A 26,176-nucleotide genomic window follows, 5' to 3' on the forward strand; every position below is an offset into this window, starting at 1 on the left:
GTAGCCATCGATAGCTGCCCTCAGGAGCCTCACATGGCATTCGTCACACCAATTTGCAGTAGTGGCAAATAGGGGACAGCTTTTAAGCACCACAGTGGCTTGTAACTTATCCTGTTTGTTCCTCATGCTTCATGCACTGGTGTAGAGACACTTCAGCCGGGCAGTTTGCCACGTCAGCTTTGTAGACAAACACCCCCTTAATTTTTTGGAGATATTTCACTGATGTAAAAAGCCACAACATTTTGGTGTCAGTCACAGAGTCATGTATTAATGGACTAGGACCATCTGTCTCTTCAATGTTGTTTGCTTCTCCCAAGGCTGAAACAAAAAGGCTTTACCTTACTTCATTACTGTTTGTTAAGCATTACTGTGCCTAAGCATTTACTTTTGAAGTAAAAAAGTTTAGTCACTGGAATGTGGGAAATCTCTGGTATTTTAATTATACTTGAATTTTGTAATTAATGATTTTGCTGAATATACCTCATTAGACACACTTGCAGTGAACTGACATAACTGGATCTTAATGATCTGGCTGATACAATGATTGTAGCTGATAAGCTAGCACTTTGAGGTTGGTGTTGAGCGCTGTATTCATTGTTTGGAAAGCAAGGTACATATGAAACTGTTAGGTTGTTGGTTTGCTTGTTGCTGTTGAACTGGAGTTCTATTAGTAACATTGTTACAAATCTCTTTTAAAAGTCAATTAAAAGGATGGGAATTACAGTGCAATAAATCAGAATGTGCTCTAACTTTTCTTACTAGCTAAAGCAGCAAGGGGCTGTTGCTCATGTCAAATTTCTCCATGAATTTTAAGTCCACTAAGAATTGCTGTTTTATGACTTGGGCCGAAAAGGTCACTTAAAACCTGCTTAAAAGCCTGGTTACAGTAACATAATCCTGTATATATGTTAGTCCTTTTTTATACGAAGTAATTTCACAAACTCCTGCGAAGCCAAATGCTTGAAAGGTTGTAGTAGCCTTTGTCTCATGGTAATTGGTGGATGAGAAAGTGGATTGTGGTAAATTAATTAGGTCCTTCTGTGACTTCCAAAAGTTGAGTGGCAGTGCTGTGGCTAGGATATATGTTCTTCAAAGCTGAATTTTACAGTCTGTGAATGTCCTTCTTCATTGTAATTTAATCTTACTTTTGCTATTTTGTAGACCTTTTCCAGGAAAGCCTGAAAAGTGTTTCATGCTAATTAAGGATTTCATCTGTTATTGTTCTTTTCTCAAACTCCTGTTAGCAGTTGTAAGCATGCAAGGATTGCAGTGCCAGTTACTTAATTCTGACTTCTTTTCCAATTTCTGCGTGAGGTGTGAAATTTAGATTCTTTCACAGTTTTTTTAGGGAGGGCTGGGGTTTTGTTGTGTACTTACTTTCATTAAGAAGAAGAAGGGAAAAATAGGAGGAAGAACCATATACGTAATCCAGTCTATTTGTTTATTCTATATGCATGATATTTTTTTTTTATTTACTATATTTAGGTTGCCATGCTAGGTTTACATGTTCAAGTTTTTACCACTGTGTTAGTGAGGCAAATATAAGGAGAAAATTGAGTTACTTTACCTTGTGTTATAAATAAGATTTCCTTCAGTTTGACTAGCATTTATTATTATTTGGGATAGTTATGTTTATAAATATATAGAGAATTTTCTTTCTGGATGAAAAAATTAATTCACTGTACATTTTTTCCAAGTAGGAGAAAACACAAATAATAGATAATTTTATTGAATCAATATACAAAATGAAAATACATATTCTTAGAATATGTTTTAGGTATTGTTTTCATTATCCTGCAAGGATGGAATCTTAGTAGGCTTTTCTAGTGATATTTTTCTTCTGAATAGTGACACTAACAAAATGTCTCTGCTGTATTGCATAGTCAGGCGTTACCTATGGACAGCCAAGTAACTGAGCAGAGCACTTAATAATCAATTTTCTCTACAGTGCTTACTTTGTCAAATGAGAGAGGTTAGATATTTCAAATTAATCTATGTACAAAGCAGAATACAGAGACAGAGCAGAGCAAAACAGACTAGCCAAGAAATACAAGGTTGAGGGTAATATATCAGTCATTTGGCTTTCTGGGTCATAGTAGTTTTAAATATTTGAGAATTCGTTCCAAGAGTAATACAGAGTTCTTTGTTTTGTTTTAGATGTTTGACCAGATCTTATCTACATTCATAGAGCTGGGCGGTAAATCACTCAGTCTCTTTCAAGGTGGCTGCTTTGTAGAAAGTCTGAGAGGCAGTAGATAGTGGACATAGTAGAGGGTATGCAGGAGCTTTTTTGCGGAGTATTCTTAATTTCATATCTACCAACAGAAAATGCAGCACATGCAAATAACCACTCCAGACTTTTCAAAGGTGCTTTTCTTCAGTGCCACAGCAGACAGCTAATGGTTAGTCTGTGGTTAGCATCCCACTTCCTGCTTTAACCAAAATTTCCTAAATGTTTTCTCAAAGCATGAGAACATGCATGTGTGCCAGGAAAAAATCTTTCCATACAATTAGTTAACACAGTAACTGCTACCTAATGCAGGTACCCCACCAAGATTTTAAATTTTATCTATAGTTTTTAAAGGAAGATGTATATTCTCAAAAATCACAGGGTGAGGAGGAGAAACTAGATGTTCTCAAAAGAAAAAGAACACTATAAATAACAAACATTTTTAAAAGGTAAGTGCTGAGAAATTAATACCTGATAATATTAGAGAACAAAAAGCTTTGTTTTCGTTTAACTGATGCACATATAATAAAGTTTCCTTGTCTTAGGTAACATGACAGATCACATTGACCACTTAAATAATGGCATCTCTGTGTCTGCTAGAGAAGATAGCTAGTGGTTGCTAATTTTTATGGTAGTCTTTTGTCATGTAAAGGTTATTTACCATAAATGAAGCTGAGCCCCCAGGCAACAAATAGATAACTAATTCTATTGCTGTAACCCTTTGCCAGGGTAAATTCAGGCAACTGGGCTTTTTTCTTATCAGGCAGTCTTATACTTTTGATAGGAAACAACTGTTCACCTTGTATTAATTTTGACTTGTGTGGGCAGCAGAATGGTCAGATGAATAAGAATTGCACTCTGCTTTCAAGTCATCTTGCCAGCCAAATGTCTTGTACCGGTGTTTTTCTCTTCCATCCTGCTTGACTGGCATGCCACTGTTGCTGCTACAGCTTGGCTCCTTCCAGTCTTGACTGAGCCACTCAGCTGTCCATGGTGAGCTCAAAATGCTGTCCTCTCCATCTGCAGCAGTTCCCTCTCTGAATCTGCTGCTGTGCCAAATACCGCTGATCACAGCCTGCGCAGGAGTGCAGAACAAGCTGGTAATTATCTGATAGGCTCTGTACCAGCCAGACCTGGGAAATTCATATAGCACAGAGAAAGTGGTTTTTCCTGCGTGTGCTAGGAAAGATGGAAATATTTTATTCTACTTTTTTTTTTTTTTTTTAACCAGAGGAAACGCACTTAGTATTTGACAAAATGTCTAGTATTGAGAATAATGAACATTTGCCATTAAGAAGTTGCCTGTTAAGCTTAGCAGCTTTCTGTCTTTAGATTGCAAGCAAGTGCCAGCTATGCAAATGTTATTTCCATGTACATCATGCAAAATGGGACACTTTTCACTGAAGCTTCATTATCAACAAATTCTCAGATTCTTACAAGTGCCTAAAATCTTGTCATTTGTTCATGTTACTCTCTGTTATAATGTCTGCTTTGATTGTTAGGCAGTCAGATATATTCTGCTTCTAGCAGCCTTTCCTTGTTACTAGAGTTAGCATTATGGCTCAGAAATATTAGGAATTAGGACCATCATATTTGGCATTTGCATGTAGTTTCTGTTGTCTTCTGTGCGCTTTGCACTTCTGGGAGTGGATCCAACCAATTTTCCAGTGCAACTGCTGCTGATTCCACACAGGTTGTTCCACTCCCATTTATGATCATGTCTGCATGATCAGACATGTGAGCTTTTTGTTGCATTTTTTCAAAAGAGGAGGCTATCACTTCAAGTGAGTGCATTTCTGAAAACATCTAATGAAATCTCAGCCGTGGTTGTATGTGACTTTCTGGAAAGTCTTGTGCAATATGTAAGTATGAATTCAAGGTCACGGTACTGGGCCATCAGTTAACCTTGCAATGTAAAATTGCTTCTCACTTGCATGTCATGAAAGCAGGTGTTTTACAACCTCAGTGTTTTTGATGACATAGAAACAAGACTGACTATGTGATGAGCAAAAACCTATGTCAGTCCTCCTGTCAGAGTAACAAAAAGGTGACAAAGATTATAGTTTGCAAAATAAGAGTTTATACGTGTAAAATTCAGAGCTCTTCAAGAGAAGATAAAACTTTGAAAGTGCACTGCACCTGTACCCAAGTGTTCCTTCAGATTTTTAAAATGCCAGCATGGCAGCCTTGAATGTTGGGGCTGAAACAAAATACTAATAAAATTGTTAAGTCTAATCTTGTGCCCAGTTACAGTTATTAAACTGGATAATGAGCAGTGATAATGGGAGCTCAGGAAATTCCTTCCTGGTATAGGGAAATAGGTGAGTTAAGTGGAAACTGCTACAGGCTTTGAGCTTGCTTGCTGATGGATGCATGCCTGGGCTGTCTGCACTGCAGGGTTAACACAGCTGTTCCTTGCTTTGCTTTCAGACAGGCACAGCAGAAGGGGGTTCTTGTGCATCCTTATGACCATGTTGGCTATTGTCACTGGGACACTGACCAAGTTTTCGTTCTTTAACTGTCCACTCACTGAAAACAGTGTGTATCCACATCTGGTAGCATTCTGAACACACTGTTTTTCATCTCAGGGGTCTCTTCTTGCTTTATTATTTTTCTTGAGAAGAACATAAGCAAAGAATATGCCATCTCTTTTTGTCCAGAAAACTGTTGCTTAGCTCTGTTAATTAAATAACAAAGAGGAACCATTTCAAAGTCCACTTAAGCGTCTGAGCTTTTTTCCCCCCTCTGGAGAAGAAAAGATAGTTTAACAAAAGCAGAAAGGAAAATGGGAATTTCTTTCAGAGCAGACAAGTATTATGACTTCACTGTATGCATTCAGTTGTAATCTAAGAAGTCAAACAGATGCAGTAGGAAAAAGATATTTCCAGTGTAGACTGGACAAAACCTGTCAACAGAAATAATCGGAGGTTTAGATATCTACTCTCTAATGAAGAGATATAAATATTACTTAAACTTTACTATTAGTGTTATTTAAATAACCTCCTACTTGGAAATGTAGAAAAGCCTACTAAATAAATTAATAACATATCTTAAAACTTACAATTAGAATTACTGTTTTGCATTTTTCAATGGCTAAAGTATACATCAGGTGTTAGTTTGTTTTACATCCTGGCACATTTTCCTACCTTTTTCCTCTCTTTTCTAGTCACCGAGGCAAGTATTCACACATATACATGCACGTGTGCACACACCGTAATGTTTAGCTACAACAATATTTGATCTGGACAGAAGTGCTGAGAGTGCTCACTTATGACCTTCCTGGCCACACCAACTGCACATCAACTTTCTCTCTTCATACTTGCCCCATGGCCATCAGAGCTGTACCTTTTATTGGCGGAGAGGAGTTAATATTTTCTGTCTTTACAAACCATAACTAATTGCTGATAATAAAGAGAACATCCAGTGGAAAAATCTGAATTTTAAACTCTTGATCTAAAACCCAAAAAACTTTCTGATTGAGAAGTTTTCCCTCTAACAATTGAATCTGTTATATTTAAGTTATTCTTTTACTGGTCATGATCAAAACCAATAGTAAGAAGTAAAGTTTACTTGTGATCAGCTTCTTCTCTTTGTACACAGTATTTGATGTTAATATTAGCAGTGTAATTTTGTAAAATTCCATGCTACTCTGACTTAGGGCAGACAAGTACTTCAGTAAAGCTTCAGATAGAAAGAATACTCTATACTAGTCTACCTTGGATCTTTCATGAATAATTGATGCTTTGTGATGGGAAAGGCCATGAACATTTATTTGTGATAGTTGGTGGTAGAAAAGAGCATGACCATCTCTTTCATGATTTTATTGAAGGATGAATAATGCCCTATCATTGGCTCACTTGCCAGATGTCCTGCTTAAGTGTCCAGGTTGCTCAAATTAGTATCAGCTATTAGTGTTTGAGAATTAATTTTTCTTTGGTTTTCACTGAATCCTCTTGGTCAGGGATGTTTATAATACTTACCATAAATAATACAAAAAGCCCTCTGATTAATATGAATAGGCTATTTACTCTCACTATTCTCCAGAGAGGAGAAAGGCTAGTTGTACCCCTACCATTGAAGACTGGTGCTGCAATTCTTGCTTTTGAAATAAAATTACAGAATGAAAACTCAACAGCCTGTAGAAAGGTTTTTTTGCACTTACGACTGTTCCTCTGCTGTTGTCAATCCAGTCAGAATAATTGTTAGAATAGGTAAGTTCATTCCACTGTATTCTGTTACACTCAGTTGTGATATGTGCTGGTTTTATTTTGCCTCTTAAACTGAGGGAGATTATTGTTGTTTAGTTTCAAACATAGGAAAGCTTTTAAGAGGGTGCTTTCATTTTATTTCATTTCATTTTATTTCATTTTATTTTCAAGTATTTTTCTGACTCAGAGTGTGTTCCTGAACTGAAGTGTTAAATATTTCAACCTAAGGCTGCAAACAGGACTGGCATTTTTAGATTCTATGCCTTTTTTTTCTTTCAGAAAAAAAGAACACTGTGAAAATCATTGTTTATCCAAGTTGATGGAGTGTTATACTCATAAATCATGATTATTTTCAACCTTTTGGTTGACATTATTTTGTTTTCACAGCCAGAAGCAGTAAAATAATCAATCATGTAATAATGCCATGGATAATTATCATGTTGTTTGGTGTTTTTTGAGCTACTGCAGGTGTGTTCAGAGCCTCTACTGGTTGTGTTTAAATGGTGATTTTACAACTGAGGTGGTGAAGAGCTTTGGAATGTACCCCCAATTGCTTTACTATTTTTTTTTCCCCCAAAGCATAATGCACTAGCAAAAAATACCACTCATTATGAATTCCATAATTACTTTTAGGGTTTTCTTCTGTGATTCAAAGCTTTTATATGCTCCCTGGTATATTGCGTCTGACTGTTTAGCATACAATTGTACAGAAGAACTGTGTTTGTGATAGGTAGTAGACTTAGTTACATTTCTGCTAAATTAGAAATTACATTGAAATGCATTTGTGGCTTAAGAAACCTCAGGTATTTTTAACCGTAAATACCATGGAGTTAATTCTTTCTTATTAAACACTCAGAACAGTTTTATTATTTTCATTTGTTTTCAAGTAGTGCTTAATGTTTTGCTTTTCTTGCAAAACTAGGGTTCTGGAAGACTGTGGGGTTTCTCTGTCACAGATTTTTCTGAAATTCTGTGGTGAATTGTAGTGATATAAATCACAGCAATCTTCCAAAAAACTCTCTTCCTCCTCTTAGTTTCTTGCGTCCAAGCTGCTCCCTTCTTTGTGCTGACTGAAACACTCATGCAGCTGCACTGGGAACCACATCAGGGAGCTAACCTTTTCCCCTCTCAGCCTCTGGGCAACTGAGGTACAAAAGATTAAGGGGTATTTACTGCAGACATGAGATCCAGGTGCCCACATGCTTTTGAAAATCCTGGTAGGTGTCTGCATCTTTTGGCATCGAATTCTTTTCTAATCTGGCCTAAGGTGACTTCGCCAGGACTTTGCAGGAAGCACTAATAATTGAAAATAGGATTTGGATATTCCTTCATCATGTAGGCTGTGTTCTGTTAAATGTTCTCCACTTTGAGTTGTAAGATAAGAGGACCTGGACTTTACTGTAACTTTATCGGAGCATTTTGGCTGTGAGTTAACAGAATAATTTGTAATCCAAAGCTTAACATCTTCAAAACTTAGTTGCACACTGAAAATATTGACTTCAAATGAGGATCATCTTTTCATGGGTCTTGTTGGTTTCACTGTAATGTTTTGACAGCTGTTAGTGAGGCTTCCTCTTTGACTGTAATCTGAACAAATTTTTATCTCTGGTTTGTCTCACTAGCATTTCTGAACTCTCATATTAAGTGGCAAGCAGAAGCTGCAGGACAAATAATGTAAGTTATTTAATAGCTAAGCTCTATGATGAAAGTTGTGCAATGAAAGGACAAAGATTGACAGTGCAATTGAAAATGCAGCTGTGTGTTTAACGTAAAATATGCTTTAACAGTATGAGGTGTTGAAATAAATAAAGGTATCCATTGAAGTCTGCATTTGAATCCCTGTTAATAATATTTTAAATGACTTATCTGATTTCTTTCTTCTCACACTGACTTTATCATACTTACTAAGGCGCCTGACTGATGACTAAGAAGATAAACTGCATCTTCAGCATACTTTTTTCTGCTTTGAGGGTTTGTTGCAGCTCTGTGTGAAAATCAAGAATCAATCCTTCTCTATAGTTCTGTGCTGATGACCAGCTGAATGTTTTTACTGTGTTTTAGAGTGGTTTGGTGGTATGTTAATAAGAATTATTTAATTAAATGAAGAAGGTCCTGCAGGAACATCGTGAAACTTATAAAATGTTTTTTTCATCATGCACTTAACAACAAGTTTTCCAAAACAGACTGCTGGTCTGTCTTGGATCAATCTGTGAACAAACATTCACAGCAACAGAGATTAATGCAATATGCAGATTCCATCTTTATGCATTTAAGTGACAAAATACAAAATTTTGAATCTCTCCTAACATGTTTGAGAAATGAGTCTTTACTGTACAGAATGAAAGTGATTTAACATCTATGGGTTTTTAAAATTTATTTAAAATGGATATATTTTCCATCCAAATAATGATGCTCTTTTTATTGCTACAGATCATAAACCTTGTTTCTGCCTTTGTCTGTAGTGTAGTTCCCACATTTTGCAATAGAGTGTTATTCCTCATACTTATGGAAATGAAAACATTTCAATATAACTATTAGGTAGAATAGAAAAAAAAATTAATAGAGGGGAAAATCCATGCTAATGAAACAAGATGTTTGCTTTAACAAGGAATGCTTATGAATTGTGGGAATGTACTCTGTATAACTCAACACAGGTTTTTTTAAAAGGTTTCTTGTCTGTGTTATATACCAGCTTTCTGAAGGTTCTGTGACTTTTAGGCTGGGGTTGCTTTTACTTTAAATATACTTATTAAATGTTATTATGATGTTATAACAGAGCAGGCTCAGAAGAGTTTCTCCTTTTCTAATTTTCTCGTGGTGAGAACTTTTTATGACTTTGAATTTAGCTGAAAGTAATTTTGAAGAATTTTGTATGGCCAAAGAATACATTTAATTAGTTAACATGCTAACCTATGAACAGTATACTTTGCAAGCTGATAACCAGCTAAGAAGTGACTGTTTTGCAGACTTCAACGTTGTCTCAGTAGAGCAACTGCAAGAAAAAGTGAAGGTTACTTCCCCTACCCTCAGCTATTTTTATGTGAAGCTGCAGCAGTTAAGAAACGTGTGCTGTGAAGGTTCTAATCTGTCATCACTATGAAAGGAGTGCAGTGATTTTATGCTACAAACTACATCTTTTGTAGTCTATTCACTACCCTTTACAGGTCTGCCAAGCCTACTCTGCAATTGATTGCCAGGGGCTGCAGATGTTGGAAAAGAGAAATTTCAATGAAAGGCCCTGATTCAGCAATCCAAGCAGCCTGCCTCCCTCAGCCAAAGTAATCAGATTGGCAGCTGAATCAAAGGGTACAGTGGGCCCTTTGTTTGGGAGCTCCAGAGCCTAGTAATTGACAGAAGGTCAACAAAGTTTTATGAAGAAAAGAACAGAATATTAGAGAATATTTGTCTGAAGAGAGAGAGGTTGGGAGTTTTATGTTATTGGAGGAAAGTTAGAACCCAAGTAATGCGTTACAGCCATAGGAAGCAAAGGTTGCATATTGATGTTTAAATCTGAAAATAGTTTCAGCTACAGGAACAGGATTATTGATGAGTGGAAGAAATGTCGGAACAAAAATCTGCAGTTCCGCTAATTGTAGACCTGTGCAATTATTAGTGTTGAAGGATTTATTTGTAAGGCTAGGGATCTAAAATACAATCGTAGAGGGATGGTTCATTCTTAGAATCACAAGACTGGAAAAGATCTTAAGAAGCTCTGTTTCACTTGGGAGAAGAAGCGTCTATCACCAGTACAGTATCACAAATTAGACAGCAGCCAGATATGCCACACTGGAAAATTTCATCTGCTGAGACATCTGTGCTTGAGGAATACTTGTTCTCTGTCCACAACTAATCTTCTTCAGACCAAGCAGACATTAATAGTCATTATGATTTTGATTTTCCTAATCATCTTTTGTAGACTATCTTCATGGTGCTAGTCAATGTATTTTAGTTTTACGGTCATCCATCTTGAAATGGAATACAGAAAAATTGGAGAAAGTAGTTGTAGTGGTTTGAAGGCAAAACAAATGAGAGGCTCCAAGTCAGAGATACAATTTAATAGGAAAAAAAAAGGAAAGAAAGTAAAATAAAATAGATGCAATAATACAAAAGACCACTGACAGAGTCAGAATACAACCTGAGCGGAGTGATGGAAGCAGTCCAGATAAGGTGGTCTTCCTGAAGCAGTGATCCTGTAGAAAGGTCTGGTAGCTCGGGTCCTCTGGGAATCCAGTGGGTAAGCGCCCCTCTGGTGTTCAGAGTCTCAGCTTATATCCAGGCTGGAATGCTTGGTTCCTCCCTCTGGGCAGAGCATCTCACAATGGGATGGTGAGTCATGTGATAAGGCCTGATGGGCCCATTAACAGGAGATAGTCCAGGAGGGGGTTATCTGTGAGTCGTGTGGCAAAGGTGCTGATGGGCCCATTAACAGAAGATAAGCCAGAGTGGAGGAGGCAGGGAGCACTGCCTCACCTGGTTTCAACAGTTCATGAAGATGGTGATAGAATATACTTCAACCCAGGACAGTAGTCTAGGGCCGTGCTAGCTTTGAGTAAATGGGGAAGATTACTGCTTTTTGTGTGTTCTGTGTGAAGTCTACCGTGTTTGCAGTACCTTGCAATTGTTGACTTACGTCTGATTCTAATCAGTGTCAGCCAAGTCAATGTTGGCTTCTATTTTAGTTATTACTCATCTCTCTGCTTTATCGTAAATGCTTAAAAATTACTTCTTTTTTCCATTATTTTTCCAGCAATCAAAGGTTAAGCTGATAGCTCTATAATTCTCTGTCACTCCTTTTTTTACCCTTTCTAATAAATAATAGGAAATGTTTTTGCAGTTTCTCATCTTTTAAGATCTTATCTGCTCTGCAAATAATGAAAAAACAGTTAATAACATTTCATGGTATTGCATCAGCCAGCCCTTAACTGGTCTAAATCAATCAGGGCTACTCTGGCTGAAAATACCTGAGTACTGTTTTTCTCATACTGTGTGAGGCTGAGGCCTTGGTTTGTTCCTGGTATCAATTACGGTAACTCCCTCCTTATGACCAGCTGACCAGCTTTTTCATGAAGATTAATGTGTTGTTTTGATGTCTGCTTGTGGCCGTGAGCATTTTGGAATCTGTTTATTGCACTTACCTCTCAAGTAATGAGTGATTTGCGAAGTCATAACCATTTCAGAGGAAAAAATTCAGCTCTGAGTTGATACTGTGATCAGCTGGGCAGCTCAGTTTTCAAAAGTGCAAAAGAACCTTCCTGTCTCAATAACACTGGATATCTGATTTTCTATTTTGTTGGCCATTGGCACATAAAGTAGAGCAGTGGGCTTACCTGTGTTGGATCTTGTCAGTAGGAAAGTCATCCTCATATTTTCAGGAGAAGCAAAATTAAAAAATAAGTGATAATAATTTATATACAAGTGGGAAAATAATTTTCTGTATCACCTGTTTCCTTACTACAGTTCATTATGTAAACCAAAGGAACTGAATGCATGTTTTACAAATACGAAAATTCAGCAAAAATATAGATTCTTATATTTATTTTAAATACGGGTTTTCTTTTGTAGCGTGATTTTCCATAAGTTGAAATGGCTTGCTTTACTCCCTTGAAAAGTTAAGAAATCATTTTTGTGTGGGTGACCAGTTTTAAAAAGTTACTGTTTACAGCATCTGCATTTTACTTGACTGTGTGTTCTCTGAAAAGGGGATTAATAGGGTATTCTACTGCATATGTCATGTGGCACATACATTGCCCCACACTGGCCATTGGCATTCAGGCTGAGTTCTGGTTCTGTTGCAGTCTTGTTTGGTCATGCAATGTGCAAGGAGGGTGCTTATGATCTGTTCTACCTCCCACTCCCCCCTGCAAACATAGATTAAAGAAGTGGGTTTTCAGAAATAAACTGTGATACACTTAATGTCTGTGAAGAGAACATATGCTAGTGAGAAGTATGAGAATAACCATACAGGAGTAGATGAGAGATCTGTGCAGGGCTGTGTCTTGGTTCTGATGGCAGCAAAAAAGGAACTGCTGAAGTAAAAGCGTAAGAAGATATCTAAGTACACAGTACTACTCTGTGCTGGGTATTTACCAAGCCTCCAGCCATTTTTAACTCAGGGACTTCCATGCCCACTGAGGATTTCTGTGAGGTAGGTCTCGTTGAACTTGTCCAGTCTCACCTACAGGCCATATGAACTTTGCTCTCAGTCTAATTACATCTCCTCTGAGAAAACATTACCGTGTTTTAGCTTTGTTTTGAAACTGATTGTTGCTTTTTTTTCTAACACTGCCATTTTTACCAAGAGAGTTCCTCCACTCTGTAGACTCTCACAACTCCACAGAACTTTATGGTCATTGAACTCAGCCATCTCTTTCTCAGAGCAACAAATCCTAGCAGCAGTACAAAACCTGGTTTATGAGTAAATATTCTCACTTCTCTGAAACTCTTCCAACTATTCTTGTACCCTTTTTGAAGTGAGAGAGCCTCAACAGCACACAAGGAGAGCATATTTACTGCCAGAGTGAATTGGTAAGATCACATGTAAGGTTCAATCATTGAGCATTTTTTTTCTTACCAGTTTTTAATAACAACTGTATAGTGGATTACTGCTGTTCCAGTTTTGTGTTTTGCAAGTTTACCTCTTTTCTTAGTGTTGTATGACAATGCTGTATGTGTTATAGAAATAAAAAAAGATGTGACTGTCTGGTATCTTTGTGACATCTAAAATCAGTTTAATGAACAATTATGTTTTTCCTAGTACTAGTTTTTTGCTGATGAAATCTGACAGTGAAAGTTGGGCACCTTAAATTGCTTCATGGATTTTTTTTTCCCCCTTCAGGGAGTGGAACAGCACATGAATATTCTTCTAGGAAAAGACAGCAAAAATAGGAAGAAAAAAGCAAAATGGGATACCCTTATGGAAATATTGATGAAAAAAAGTGAGAAAAGGGAATTAAAAACCAGGAGTAGACAGGAGAACAGTTGTGAAGGTGTCTTCAAACAAGAAAAAGACTGCAGAGCGTTGGTGATGGGACATGATCAGGGTGCATGTGTATTCAAGAGGAATATACAGCTCTTTCCTTTAAGTTCTTGACTTCAGAATTTTTAAATTCTGTTAAATGCAAGAGAAAAGGATTTTATTTTGTTATAGTGTCTTGCTGGTTGTCTCTATAATGTTAAAAACTTAATTTTTCTAATTGATAATAACTTTTTTTGTGTTTTAAGTTGGGGTAGAGAAACTTTAGGATTAAAGCTTGGAATTTGTCATAAATGAGGTTGACGTGGAATTTTGCAGGTTACAGAAAACATGCATGTTTCTTTCATAAAAGCAAGTTTAAGTGACAGATCTGATTTGTATTTATGATTTGCAAAGTAGGCAAAGGATTTTAATTTTCACTTTGCCTAGTTCTGGAGATTTTGATGATAAGTGGCATCTATGGTTTGTAATTGTTCTCTGGTCTGAAGATTACTGGTCTGAAGCACTTCTGAAGATTAATTTTCCAGACTGAAACATATCAAGAATGAATCACATAAAACTATCACAGGAATTTTTTCACAACAGCAAATGCTTTTGTTTCTTTACACCTTTGTTCTGAAAAACTTAAAAAAACCCTATGAGATATGGGTCTGGGAAGGAGAGATGAGAGAGGAAAACAATTCTCTGCTCATTTATCTGAACTTCTAATGTCTTCTTCTGTTGCAAATCCCATGAGTTTACTGAAGAAATGGAAACCACTATTTTAAAGTAGAAGATGTGTTATTAAACCAAAAGTGCCACTCAGATCTCAGGCAGCCTGGAGTCTGGATAGCTGAATGTTAACCAATCAAGTGTCCTTAAGAACGGGTTTGTAATAATGTTCCATCCTATGAGTGCTGGTGGATTATGATCACCAGAATAAGATATGACCAGGTACTTCTGGACTAAAAACACTGGTTGGTTTTCCTATTCTTCTTTCTTCTCTGGCTGTCTCATCTTGGGTTTGTCTTTCTTGTGTCCAGTAAATGCTGTTGCCCCTTCTAAACCTCTTGTGTGACACTAAGAAGGTCAAGCAAGAGCAAGGGATAGAGGTGAATTTGTCTTGCTGCCCCTTGGTAAGAACAAGATGTGATGTATCTCTGCCAAAATTTGACAGAATATGCCTGTCATGCATTCACTACTTCACACTGAATCGAACAAATCAGCAAAGCTTCTGTACAGCTAAAAATCAGGCACTAAGTCTGTACCACACCTGCAGGGGTATGAAGACATGCTGTGTCAGGATTTGCAATGGCAAAGGTTGGCAATAGCCAGCTTGGCCACCCATCTCCATTTCTCCCTCCTGTCTGCAGGTGAATATTATCTATGATTTCCACTGGCCAGTGCTGGGAGTGGCAGAAGATGGAGGATGTCTGCCCAAGCCTTAGCTGTTCCAAATCGAAGGGCTATTTTACCAAGGGTACACTACCATCTTCACCATCACTCTAATTGTGGTGTCTGAGATTGAGCACACAAACCAAGTGGAATCTGTACTTGGGGCAAAGAACTTCAAGCAGTGGGAAATAAAGGAAGAAATGAAGTAGTGAGAAGGTGACAGTACTGTGACAAAAGAAATACTTTCAGATCCAGCCTGCTGTAAAGAATGTCTCTGATTACTGTGTTCTACCTGGTAAAGTTAAGGGCAAGTCTGCTGAATCTGTTCTCAAATAATGGGTCAAAGAATGAACAAGAAAAAAAGAAAGGAGTCTCAATTCTTCTGTCATAACATGATGTAAGACAGGGATGAGGTTATTTGTATTTTACTTGCATTCAGAGCGGTATTGAAGTTTCAAGAAAGGGTAATGGAGACAAAAGGAAGAGAGGAGAGTCTTTTCTCTAGCTTCATTTCGCCTAAAACAATACCATGAACACCCCTAATAGATCTACAATAAATCCCAGATCTTTCACTTTAGATCTCGATGACCTTAGATTTACATATCTTGGTGATATGTTAAAGATGTAAGAAATTTTTGATGATTGAATATAAATCTAAAAATATAAAAAAATAGGGGGTTGTTTTAGAAGTTGCTTTAGTGAAAGCACGTCTCTACTCTTATCTGAGTTAGGAGTTCAGTTCTATTCCTTACCTAATATTTTTAAAAGGGAGAGCAAACAGGTCAGCTTCTGATTTATAATTGCTGGAGTTTTGCAAGGCCTGCAAATGCAAAGGAGCTCTCTTCAGTGTGCTAGCTTGTACTGATATATTAGACACAAAAAAAGGACCAGATACAGAAGATGTCTATCCATTTCTTCACAATTTGAAATCCTTGGAAAATAGTAATTATAGTTTCATTTCTAAATATGTCTTTTAGTGATGAGGCTGAGAATAGAATAAGAAAGTCAGTGGCAATGATGAGTCTGACCTCTGGAGATAGAATCTGAATTACCATAATGTAAGTTTAAAAGCATGTTTATGCCATTTTTAACTGAGAGTGTCAGTAAAGCTCAGGTGATGCTTAATTTGCTAAGCCAGCATTGCTTCCAGGAAATGTTTCCATTCTTTGTGAAAATTTGTGAATTTTATTCTGCTAAGAGCTGGAATGTAGTTTTTAATGCTTTCTATTTTGCCAAACACCACGTAATGCACAAAGTAGTTATTGTAGGGCGTTCTAATTTGCAGTGGATAAATCCTGACCTTGTTGATGTGTGTTTCTTGTGTGCTGTGTGTGCCATGTGCTCCTCTGGAGGCAGAATATGGACTGAGAGAGTTTGCTCAACTCTCTGTTATAATGCTGTTTTACAGAAAGATTAGATTACCACGACAATTCAATAAAATGTTTTTTTCTTTGCAGGTGAAATGGAAATTACAGATCCAAATGACCCCTTAGCTCATGTGGATGGACTTGAGAGACAAATTCCAACACCTAAAGGTAAAATGAACTGTAATTTCATCAGCCTGCTTAAGTATAAACATTCTTCAGAAAGGACCACAAAATCCTGTTATTGTTTGTTCCCTATATTTGTCAATTAATACAAGCCTGTAAGGAAGGCAGCCTTCCTTTCGTGAATTAGCACTTCTGATTACAAGCAGGGATAGCAAAGTTAAAGGAGACTATACAAGTGTATAAAAATTAATTTTGAAGCAAGTTTAGTCCCCCCGTATGGAGGGGTTAGATGTTTGATCCAAACAGAGTGCTATTATTGCCTTCCTAGCATATTTTATTTCAAATTTTTGCCAGGAAATTAATTTTATTTTATTTTGTACAATGCCACACTTAGCATCTCTAGGTCAATTTTATGCATTGGTGTCTTTAGTTTGAAGTAATTAAACATAGCCCATTACAGCACAAGAATACTTACTTTTTAAGTTGCTCTGAGGATTAATGCTTTGTTTTTATTCTGTCTGTAGTGTCAGAATTTCTAGTTATTTTTTAACAGAAATTTTGTGACATGTTACCACTTCAAACTATGGATCCAAATGCTACTCTTGCATCTGAGGATGCACATATTTACTGCAAATTGTGCTTCCAATTGCAATTTTGAGGGTACTAGGAATTATAGTCTCCCTTCTCATAGATATCCGGTGTTATCTAATTCTTATTGTCCTCCTGAATACTAGTTAGATTTCTTACCCTAACTGTGCGTATTAGGAAGTTTTTTACGGAATCTTCCTTTAAATTTTGACAATAAGTCGGTAAAAAAATATGTGTTTCTGTTTGCATATATGTAACCACCTTGCTACTGATTATCAGCGTGGGACTAAGTACCTCCTATTTGGAAAGATGACCTGGTATACTCTATTTCTCAACTCTTTGCCACTTTCTGAGACTGCTGTAATATTTTAGAACTTTAGAATTTGCCATGTATTCTGGGAATAAATTTTAGTCATAGTCATTCCTGTCAGTAGCACTGTATTACTATCAATTGTTTTATTCACACTACTTTTAATGAAAAGGGACCACGTTTAAATGTTAACTGCATCTGATAGGCTTGTTTGCCTGGCAAGTTGGTCCCACTTTTCTCTTTTGTCATGTCTGAACTTTTAAGGCTAAAGACATAAAAGAGGGTTTGGGGGTTTTTTCATGTGACAGAGCTTGGTTAAATTCTTGCTGAAAAAGAAGTTCTAGTTATTTCCTTCTTCTGCAGAACCACAGGCAGTACCTGTCTGAGGAAGTAAATAATCACATCTCAAATATTTCTACACCATAAGAATTGTATATTTCCTTCAGAAAGAAATAGAAAAAAAAGAGCCCCATGTTCTTAAATTATTCACTGGTATAGAATCATTTGTTAGTTTCTAGCATGCCTGATTTGTCAATGGCTTTATTTTGCTCCTTTTTTTTTTTTTTTCCCCGAATGTGGGTACAGAATTGTCCATACAAGCAAAACTAGTTGGAATGTTAGCCCACGTGTTTCTGTGTCATAGTAAGGTATCAGGTTTTGTTACAAAAACACACTGGACAGTTCTATTTCAAAATTTGGGCATATTGTTGAGACCAGTAGAAATACTTCCTCAACCCTTCCATCACATCAACCTTCTTCCTTCCTCCCTCCAGAAATCTTTAGTTATTCTAATTTGCTTGTAACCTCCCATTTTTAAATTTTTTTTTTATTTTAGAACAGGCATGGAGATAACCAGCTTTAATAATACGCAAATTAAAAGCCACTTAAGAAGTACCAACTGTATTAGTCATCCGCTTCTCTAGAATCTTCCAGAAGTCCTGAGAAATTATTCTGTCTCCAAAGACAAAACCAGTTTAAGCAAGGTATTGTTAATAATGTGCGTTTGCAAAAATTTTGCAAGTCTCCTCCTACAAGTGAAGCTAGCCTTCTGATAGTTGATGAGAATGGACAATAGTTTGGCTAGGCCTTTGAGGAGGATTCATTTTCCCTTGTTTCCTTTAAATGAGCACCTGAATGACTAAAAAGCACTGTCTCTGAGCAGTGTTTCACTGCAAACCAGTGCAGAACAGTGAGCATTTGCTGTAGAAGAACTTAGGTCTCCTTTGGAATAAAAATAAAATATTTGAGCACAATTCTCCTCTCAGTCCTGTCAGTCTTTGCAAAGGTGATGGTTTCCTCAATCTTGCTTTCAAGTGAACCTTGCTTTCTTGCCTTGCCTCTTACTTCAAGTAAGCCTTTTGCACAAACTCTCTGACATACTCTCACTGGGTCCTAAAAACCCACTGATTTCGGAGGAGAGGACAATGTGCACATTGTGACGGTGTTTCAAGGCTAATTCTGTTTCATTCCTGGTTTGGCAGTTGCTCGTTCCTTGTTCCTAAGGACATTTCAGGAAATGTGAACCAAATCAACTTATTTTAATTGTTTCTGGATGGATTTTTGTACATTGAGATAAAAAAAATATAGGATGGAGGATGAGATGCAAATTGGATTAGGCTGTAAAAGTATCATTTCATCTGGAAATATTATGTGGCAGTATATAATAGTATAGTTTCCTTAACTACTCGTGTATTTTGGGAGACCTGCCAACATCCCTTCCGTTTTCAAACTTGGCTCAAATAAACTGTAAATCACTCATCTTCATATTGGGATTAAATAAAACAGAGGGTGAAGAATTGAGGACACTGTTTTTGATTTAGGAAAATGTTCAGTGCAAGAAATCATAAGTCTTAGGCTTCAATCTACCCTCCTTGGTAGGAAGATATTTCTCAGTTTATTTAGAGTTCTGATTTGCTTGTGGAAGGAGTCACACCTTACTGAGCTCCCACCACCTGCCAAGATGTTATGGTGTCATTCATGTCCTCTAAACTCATGTACTTATAGCAGTGTTGTTATACACACCTCTAGAAAGACATTATTATTTGAATTTCAGCAAATTTCACATGATTTTTCTCTTATTAAAAGTCTTCAATTCTTTTATATGCCTAGGAAATTCTGCATCTCTTAGATATTCTTCACAGATTATCATTCAATTTTGTGAACAGTTCATGCTTAGTACTGTGTTCATTACACAGTAAATTTTGGAACAATGGTGTCTTCCTCAACATTCCATAAGCTAAAGTATGCATCCAAGCATACTTTATGAAAAGTTATGTCTTATTGTGGGAAAATGTGACTTTGCTTATGGTGAAATATCATTAGTTTAATTACTCAAAATAATGTCCCCAAACCCTTTTGTGTTTAATATGTTTATATTAGTCTTAAAACGCCACAGCAGAAATTTGCCGTTTGAAAGAGCTGGAGTGGGAAAGGTGATGCTCATTTATTTATACCTAAGAAAAGAAGACTGTTTGAAGAAAAAAATAAAAAAGCTGGGAAGGCATTAAAAAAAGAGAAAGCAAGATAGCTTAGGGGAAAAAAAATCCCACGTTGCTTTTTACACAAATCATAGTATACATATTTTCATAGGGGTTTTGAACACTGGAAATTTTTATTTCATGAATCTGAAAATGGTCTAAATTTATGCAGTTATGCAGGAGAAAAAGTATTTATCCTTTTTTAAAACCAGCTGATTTTAAATTCTGACTATCTCAAGCCGAGACTCTTGTAAACTGTGATGTGTTCTGTAATACCAAATACCAACCATTCTGATAGTTTTATGGGCTTTTTTGACTGCTGCATAAAGTTACTTAAATAAATATATATGACTTATGGAGAAATAAGTATTCTAACAGGTGATAAAACATATATGCAATTATTATAACTTGGTCTGAAAAGACTGTTGTATCTTTGGGTATCTAGCAATTTGTGAATCAAATTTTTCTTTCTTTGTCTCAAAGATTGGATATTGAGTGTTTGTGTTCCTTGTGCAGTGCAGAAAGAAAGGTGAATCCACTTGGATAGGAGCCAAAGCGGATGATTATCTCAGAGTATCATTATCTCAGGAATACAGAAAGACATGAATCTCAGTGTAGTATCATAGATACTGACACTTAGTCCATGTGTAAATTGTCAAGTCACTTCCTTCGCTCTACTTTCTGCTTTTGGAAAATAAGTGTGATTGTATCATCCCATCTCATGAGATTTCAATATTCATAAATTACTTGGAAGTTCTGAGATAAAAAGTGTTAAAAAAGTTTTGCTATGCCCTATTCATGGTTTCCATATTGAAGCTCATTTTAAAATTATGAATGCATAATTATTTTTAAAAACACATAGAAAAAAAAGGAGTAAAAGCAATAAAAAATGAGCAGGAAATAAAACTTGAATTGAAAACAATTATGCCAGAATTTATATGATCTAAAGTACCTAAGGAGTTTTAAAATATTTTTTTAGAATGAACTTCAAAATCACAGCTAAGATCTTTAAATAATAAAAGCAGAGCAATCATTTTATATTGTGTTTATGCCAAGAATAACACATGGTTTGAGCCAATAACTTGGACATGTAAGTGCCAGAATAATGTAAATAAAACTAAGAAATATAATATGCATGTGAAATCTTAGTGATAGTTGCACCCTTTAGGTTTTTTGTTTAATATCTATTCTTGTGCATATCTTGACAATGATTTGACACACACTGGAAAAGCTTATTTTTATGTTCTTGCCAAAACCTGAATAATAGACCTGTCATCTTAATGCTGATTTGCTGTGGGATTCTGTTTGATATATATTTATATCAAATTTATTCGGTTTAAAAATATGAAGTACTGGCAACCTAACAAAGGTTTTCCAAATATGAAAGAGTTTTGCTGGAATTCATCTTCAATCATTTCCCTAAGCTGTGTTATTCGTAGAGTACATAGAATATGATAGCAAAACATAATATAAAGATTGTTGCATTGTCCTCTCATAGCTTCTTGACAGAACAGTTTTTAATCTGTTCGAGCAAAATAAATATTAGTATTAGTTGTATACTATGTTAGAAACCATAATGAAAGATAAATTTAGTTTACAACATTCTTGCCTACAGCAAATGCAAAAATATCTACCAGATAAATTTTCCTTTTGACATAGTTGAATATGCCAAAGATCACTGAAGGCAAAGGAAGCATTTTCCTTCATTTCAATGACCCTTGGAAACTAGCCAGAGTATAAAAACCAGTATACAAAAATATGAATTTCACAACACAGGAAATGTCTCACCATTATACTTGTATTTTTAAAAAATTATTTATTATCCATCTCCCAAATAAAATATAATTCATTATAATATGATATTTACAATAATACATTTATAAGTTTGGCAATATGTAACAGGCACAAAATATTTTATAGACAGTATTTATTCTCTGTTTCAAAATTATGTTAGTATTAAAACAGATTAATAAATCTTTTCCAGTTTTAAAAAATTCTACTCAACTGATGCTTAAACAAAATACAGGACGCAAGTTAAATGCAAGTTCTAGAATTTTCACATTTCATTTTCCTTCATACCTGTCCAAATTAAGACTAAGAGAGAAGACGAAGTACACTGGGAAAAAACCTGCTTTGCACATTGTTGAGATCCTAATTTACCCTGGGAAAATTTGGTTTTATCCCCAAAGCATTCCATCAAACTGGCATCAACACTGTTTGTGGTGTGATGTACGTTACCAAAAAAGTAACTGCTGATTATCACCACACAAATTAAATAAAGAAAACATTCTTTAGAACATGGTTGGTTAAATTTTCCACTTTGTTTGAAAGAATGTCAGTTATGGGTTATCTAAAGTGGACACCAAATAACAGAGCAGCTCAACAAATGGCTGCCCACTCTATCATACAAATACTTCAGAATCAGTGAGCACATAAACATTGCTTCTCAAAGAGTAAATGAAACCAGCAAATGGAGAGTGTGCAGTGCAGGGTGGACAGAAGCAGAGAATAGGCCCTGAGCTGCTCTACTGCTCTTAGGGTGCTCTGCAGAACTTTGGAAAATACAAATGCTTTAAAGTTCATTAGGTTAAAATACTTCTGATTTGGTTTGTAATTACAAGGTAATATAAAACACTGCATAAAATATGTGTAAAATTGGATAGAGTGATGATGAACTAAAGGCAAATTCTGCAGGAAACAGATGCAGTGACACTGACTTCAGGCGAAGTCTATCGGATTGCACTGGGTCTGAATTAACCCATAAATCTTCGGCATTGCTTTTCATGGTACTAGTTTTGTTCTAGATATTAAAAAGATCAGATTCATAGATTCATATGAAATATTTTGGATGGCTTAAAAGATATATGTATAATTACTTCCTAACTCTTTTAATTAATAGAACAGGAAGCTCTAACGTGGATTTAATCCTGAGTTAATAAGTCCTAATGAGTAAATTTGCTATCTGTTTTCATCCAAATGTATTTGAATGTAATATCCATGACTATCCCAAAAAGAAGACTCCACCTAGCTGATTTTAAATCGGAAAAAGTGAAATAGTGATAAAGGTTTGAGCAAGACATAAGCTGACCAATGGCCCAAGAACAATGTAGCCCTTTCATGTACTTGCATGTGAAGAGGAAAAAGTGTATTAAAGAGCCAGACAAATCACAATTCCTGTCTATCATCTTACAGTGCTTGAATTGGCCTCACCTTTTAGACAGATCTTCACTGCTTCTTTCATTTCTTGGGTATCAGAAGCATCTCTGTGCCAGATGAATGTACCGCTGTGCTGGCTCCAATGCAGGAAGAGGCAGAGCTTCTTCTCAAAAATGGTCTTAAAACAGTCTATTTTGCCTCCCTTGTATAAGAACATTCAGCCTGTCCCCACAATTGCTGAATCATAGACCCACAGAACTACAAAACCTTCCAGCCGGGGAGGCACCTCGAAAGATCATCTAATCCAACATTTCTGAGGAAGGAAAGCTTAGACGAAACAATTAAATACTCTGTCCAATCCCATCTTGAAAACCTATAGTGATGAGGATTCTTAGCACACCTCTGGCAGTTCATTTTCCAGTGAATAATTGTTCTCACTGTCAAAAATGTCTTTATTCTATTGAAATGAAACATTTCCTGGAAACTTTCACTTACTGCCCTTTGTTTTCTCCATGTAGCTCCTTGTGCCGAGTGTCTCTGTTCTCTTTGTAGGTGCCTTTTAGATACTGAGAAATTGTGATGGTGCCCTTCTGGCTGGTCTCTTGTCCTGGGAGAAGAGACTTAACTGCTTCAAGTCTTTCCTCACAGGACAGGTTTTTTAGCCCTTTGATGATATTGGTAGCCCTCTTTTGAACCCTCTCCTGTGCTATTTTTTACTTTTGAGGATCAGAACTGGACATAATACTCCAGGTGTGGACTGCTAGGCACTAAGTAGATTGCGATAGTGGTATCCTCTGTCTCTGCTAGGTAATGCCCCTACGGATGCAGCCCAGTATCTCAATGGTGCTCATGAGTATGAACTACATCCATTTTATGAAAAAGTAGTGAAACAAGTCTCTAAATAACAAGCTATGAGTGAAATAGCCATGTAAAATCCTTTTCTAACTTGTGATAGGACTGATCATGCTCTGTTTCATGCTGCTAGAAATGCTTATGTATGTAAAATGTTGGCTTAAATAGAAGTTTTAATCAATGGCTTCAGTTTACTACATCAAGAAGTAAATTTACTGGTTTTGTTTTCCCTGCCAGAATGTCATCATAGTATTTCTATTTTTTCAGCTATGAAACGTAACTGGAAACCATAACAAATTACTTTGCTGTGGTGTGACATTGCTGAAAGCATGAATATACTTTTTCTATTGTTTATATTAGTTATTTGAAAATAGATATTGTTTGTGTTCTGTCAGAAGGTTTTGAAGTCTGCCAAGGATTTTAAATTAAAAATAGGGACACCTAATATAAAATAAATAAACAATAATAAATTATTTTATGAAAAAAAGATAAAATAATTTTCCTGTAAGTTTCAATATTATGTGGGGATTTTATGTACTTGGATTTATTAATTTTTCTGTTTAGTGATAAACTGAGTTTGCACTTGGCTACATTGTATTTCCATATTATTGATTATAACAGAATTTCTTTTGAAAGGCCAGCGGTAGAGAACAATGTAAAACACAGGAAAACCAGTTTTCCAGCAATATCTGGCTTTGTACATTTATTACATCCTGATGTTTCTAGTGCTCCTTTCTCCAATGATATACATAGCTATTATAGAGGAACTGATTTTCACAGTCCTGTCAAATATAAATCAAAGCAGAGCATCAATTTTCTTAAGGCATTTCAGCAATTAGACTGTCAGTGTAGACAATTTCTTTACTGGTGTTCGAGTCATGTACAGTAATATTCTGTTTCTTAATTAAACAACTGCAAAATAATTTGACTGGTGGAAAATGTCCACATGTCTACAGCCCTCAAAGTTACTTGATACTTGGATCCAGCTGCCATAAAAATATAATATACTTTGAATTCCTGGTGCTTTATGTCTAGAAGGTCTAAATTCACTGGCATAAACATATGAGCATGACAGCTAAATACTTTCCTTACCTGTTTTGTAAGGTAATATAATATTATTGTTTCAGTGGAATTACATGTTGTCAAGCTTTCAGTGTGTGATGTATACCAGTAGCAGGACTCCTAACACCAAATTAAATTTATAAATAATAACCTACAAATGATTTGATTGTCAGGTTTTGACAGTGTTCTTCCATAAATTCTTTCTTTATTTTTGTCATCTCCAGAGATCACCAGTACAGCCTTCTTGACAAGCCCTTTGCTTTCAACAAACCACTAATAAGGGCTTGTAGTTTCCACTTACAAAATAACTACAAAAAGTTATTGCACAATATCCGTACAGACATTTCCTTGACCATATATTTTGACTTGATGTAAAAAGTGTCAGTCTATAATCAGCTTATGGGTCCCCTCACAGGTTACTTCTGCAATTGACGCATTATTTCATTAAATTGAATGTGAGACATATAATCTTTAAAACTTATTATAATATAAGCCTGTCCAAATCAGTCTAATTTTAGTATTTTGTTGAGTAACAAGCCAATATGTAAAAGGATCTTTTCCAGTTGTAGTTTTTTGTTGTTTTTTTTTTTTTTTTTGAGACATATCTGTGATCATGTGTCACGATCCGCTCACACAAGCGGGGTTCGTGATGGTTCGTTTTAGGGATCTCAGAGCGCAAAAGACACAGCGGGGGACAAACTCAGTTTACTCAATCACAAATGCACCTTTATTTAGTGCCAACAAATGCGATAGTGGGGAGAGAAAAGAGAATAGTAAGAAAGACAGAAAAAGAGGGGAAGGGGCTTATAGCTACCAACACGGAGGGTCGAGTCCTCAAGGCTTTTGAAGATGCCTATAGACGCGAGTTTCTCCAGTGGGGTGATCACAAAAGTGAGCGGGGGTCTCCAGGGTTTTTATAGTCCTCTCCAAAGTGACAGGCAGTTGGCCAAACAGGTGGGGGAAATCATTGCAGTGTGTTCATTCAGAGAACTCAGAACAAGTCGGTCGTCAGCAGGTACAGTGTCAAGCAGTACAAGTCAGCAGGCGCAGTCACTTCACCGTGACTTGCCCATTGTTTCTGCTCAGGTTCTGATGTTCCGATAGAAATGCGTGCCGGGTTTTTCCATCGAACACACCTGCAGGCAGCACTTGGCCAACATCCCACCTCAACCAGGCCAGAATTCCTGTGTTGAGATTTTAAATTCCATTTTAGGGGTTTCAGTCTCTGTCCTTGACAATGGTCGTGAGGCAGATGAGGGATCTGCGCACTGTCTCTTACATCATGTAAGAAGATTATGTGGTAAAGTCACAATGATATTCCAATATGGTTACAAGTGGGTTTATTCTTTTATGAAACAAGAGCGTATTTTGCTGTTAGAGCAGAACAGAACAGCACTAGATGTATGGTAGGATGTTGGTATTTTAGTATGTCAGATGTAGAAAAAGTCACTACTGC

General features: G+C 36.3%; 1 protein-coding gene across 1 annotated transcript in view; it reads left to right on the forward strand.

Annotated features, from left to right (window-relative positions):
• The window catches only part of ROR2 (receptor tyrosine kinase like orphan receptor 2), a 155,768-nt gene that overhangs the window by 88,350 nt on the left and 41,242 nt on the right, over positions 1-26,176 (forward strand). The window contains exon 2 of the mRNA XM_066181635.1: positions 16,243-16,320. Coding sequence (XP_066037732.1) covers positions 16,243-16,320 — 78 coding nt within the window. The remainder of the gene's footprint in view (positions 1-16,242; positions 16,321-26,176) is intronic.

This window comes from Chamaea fasciata, unplaced genomic scaffold, assembly GCF_029207755.1.
Source record: "Chamaea fasciata isolate MVZ Bird 193981 ecotype frontalis unplaced genomic scaffold, bChaFas1.0.hap1 SCAF_4, whole genome shotgun sequence".
Lineage (NCBI taxonomy): Eukaryota > Metazoa > Chordata > Aves > Passeriformes > Sylviidae > Chamaea > Chamaea fasciata.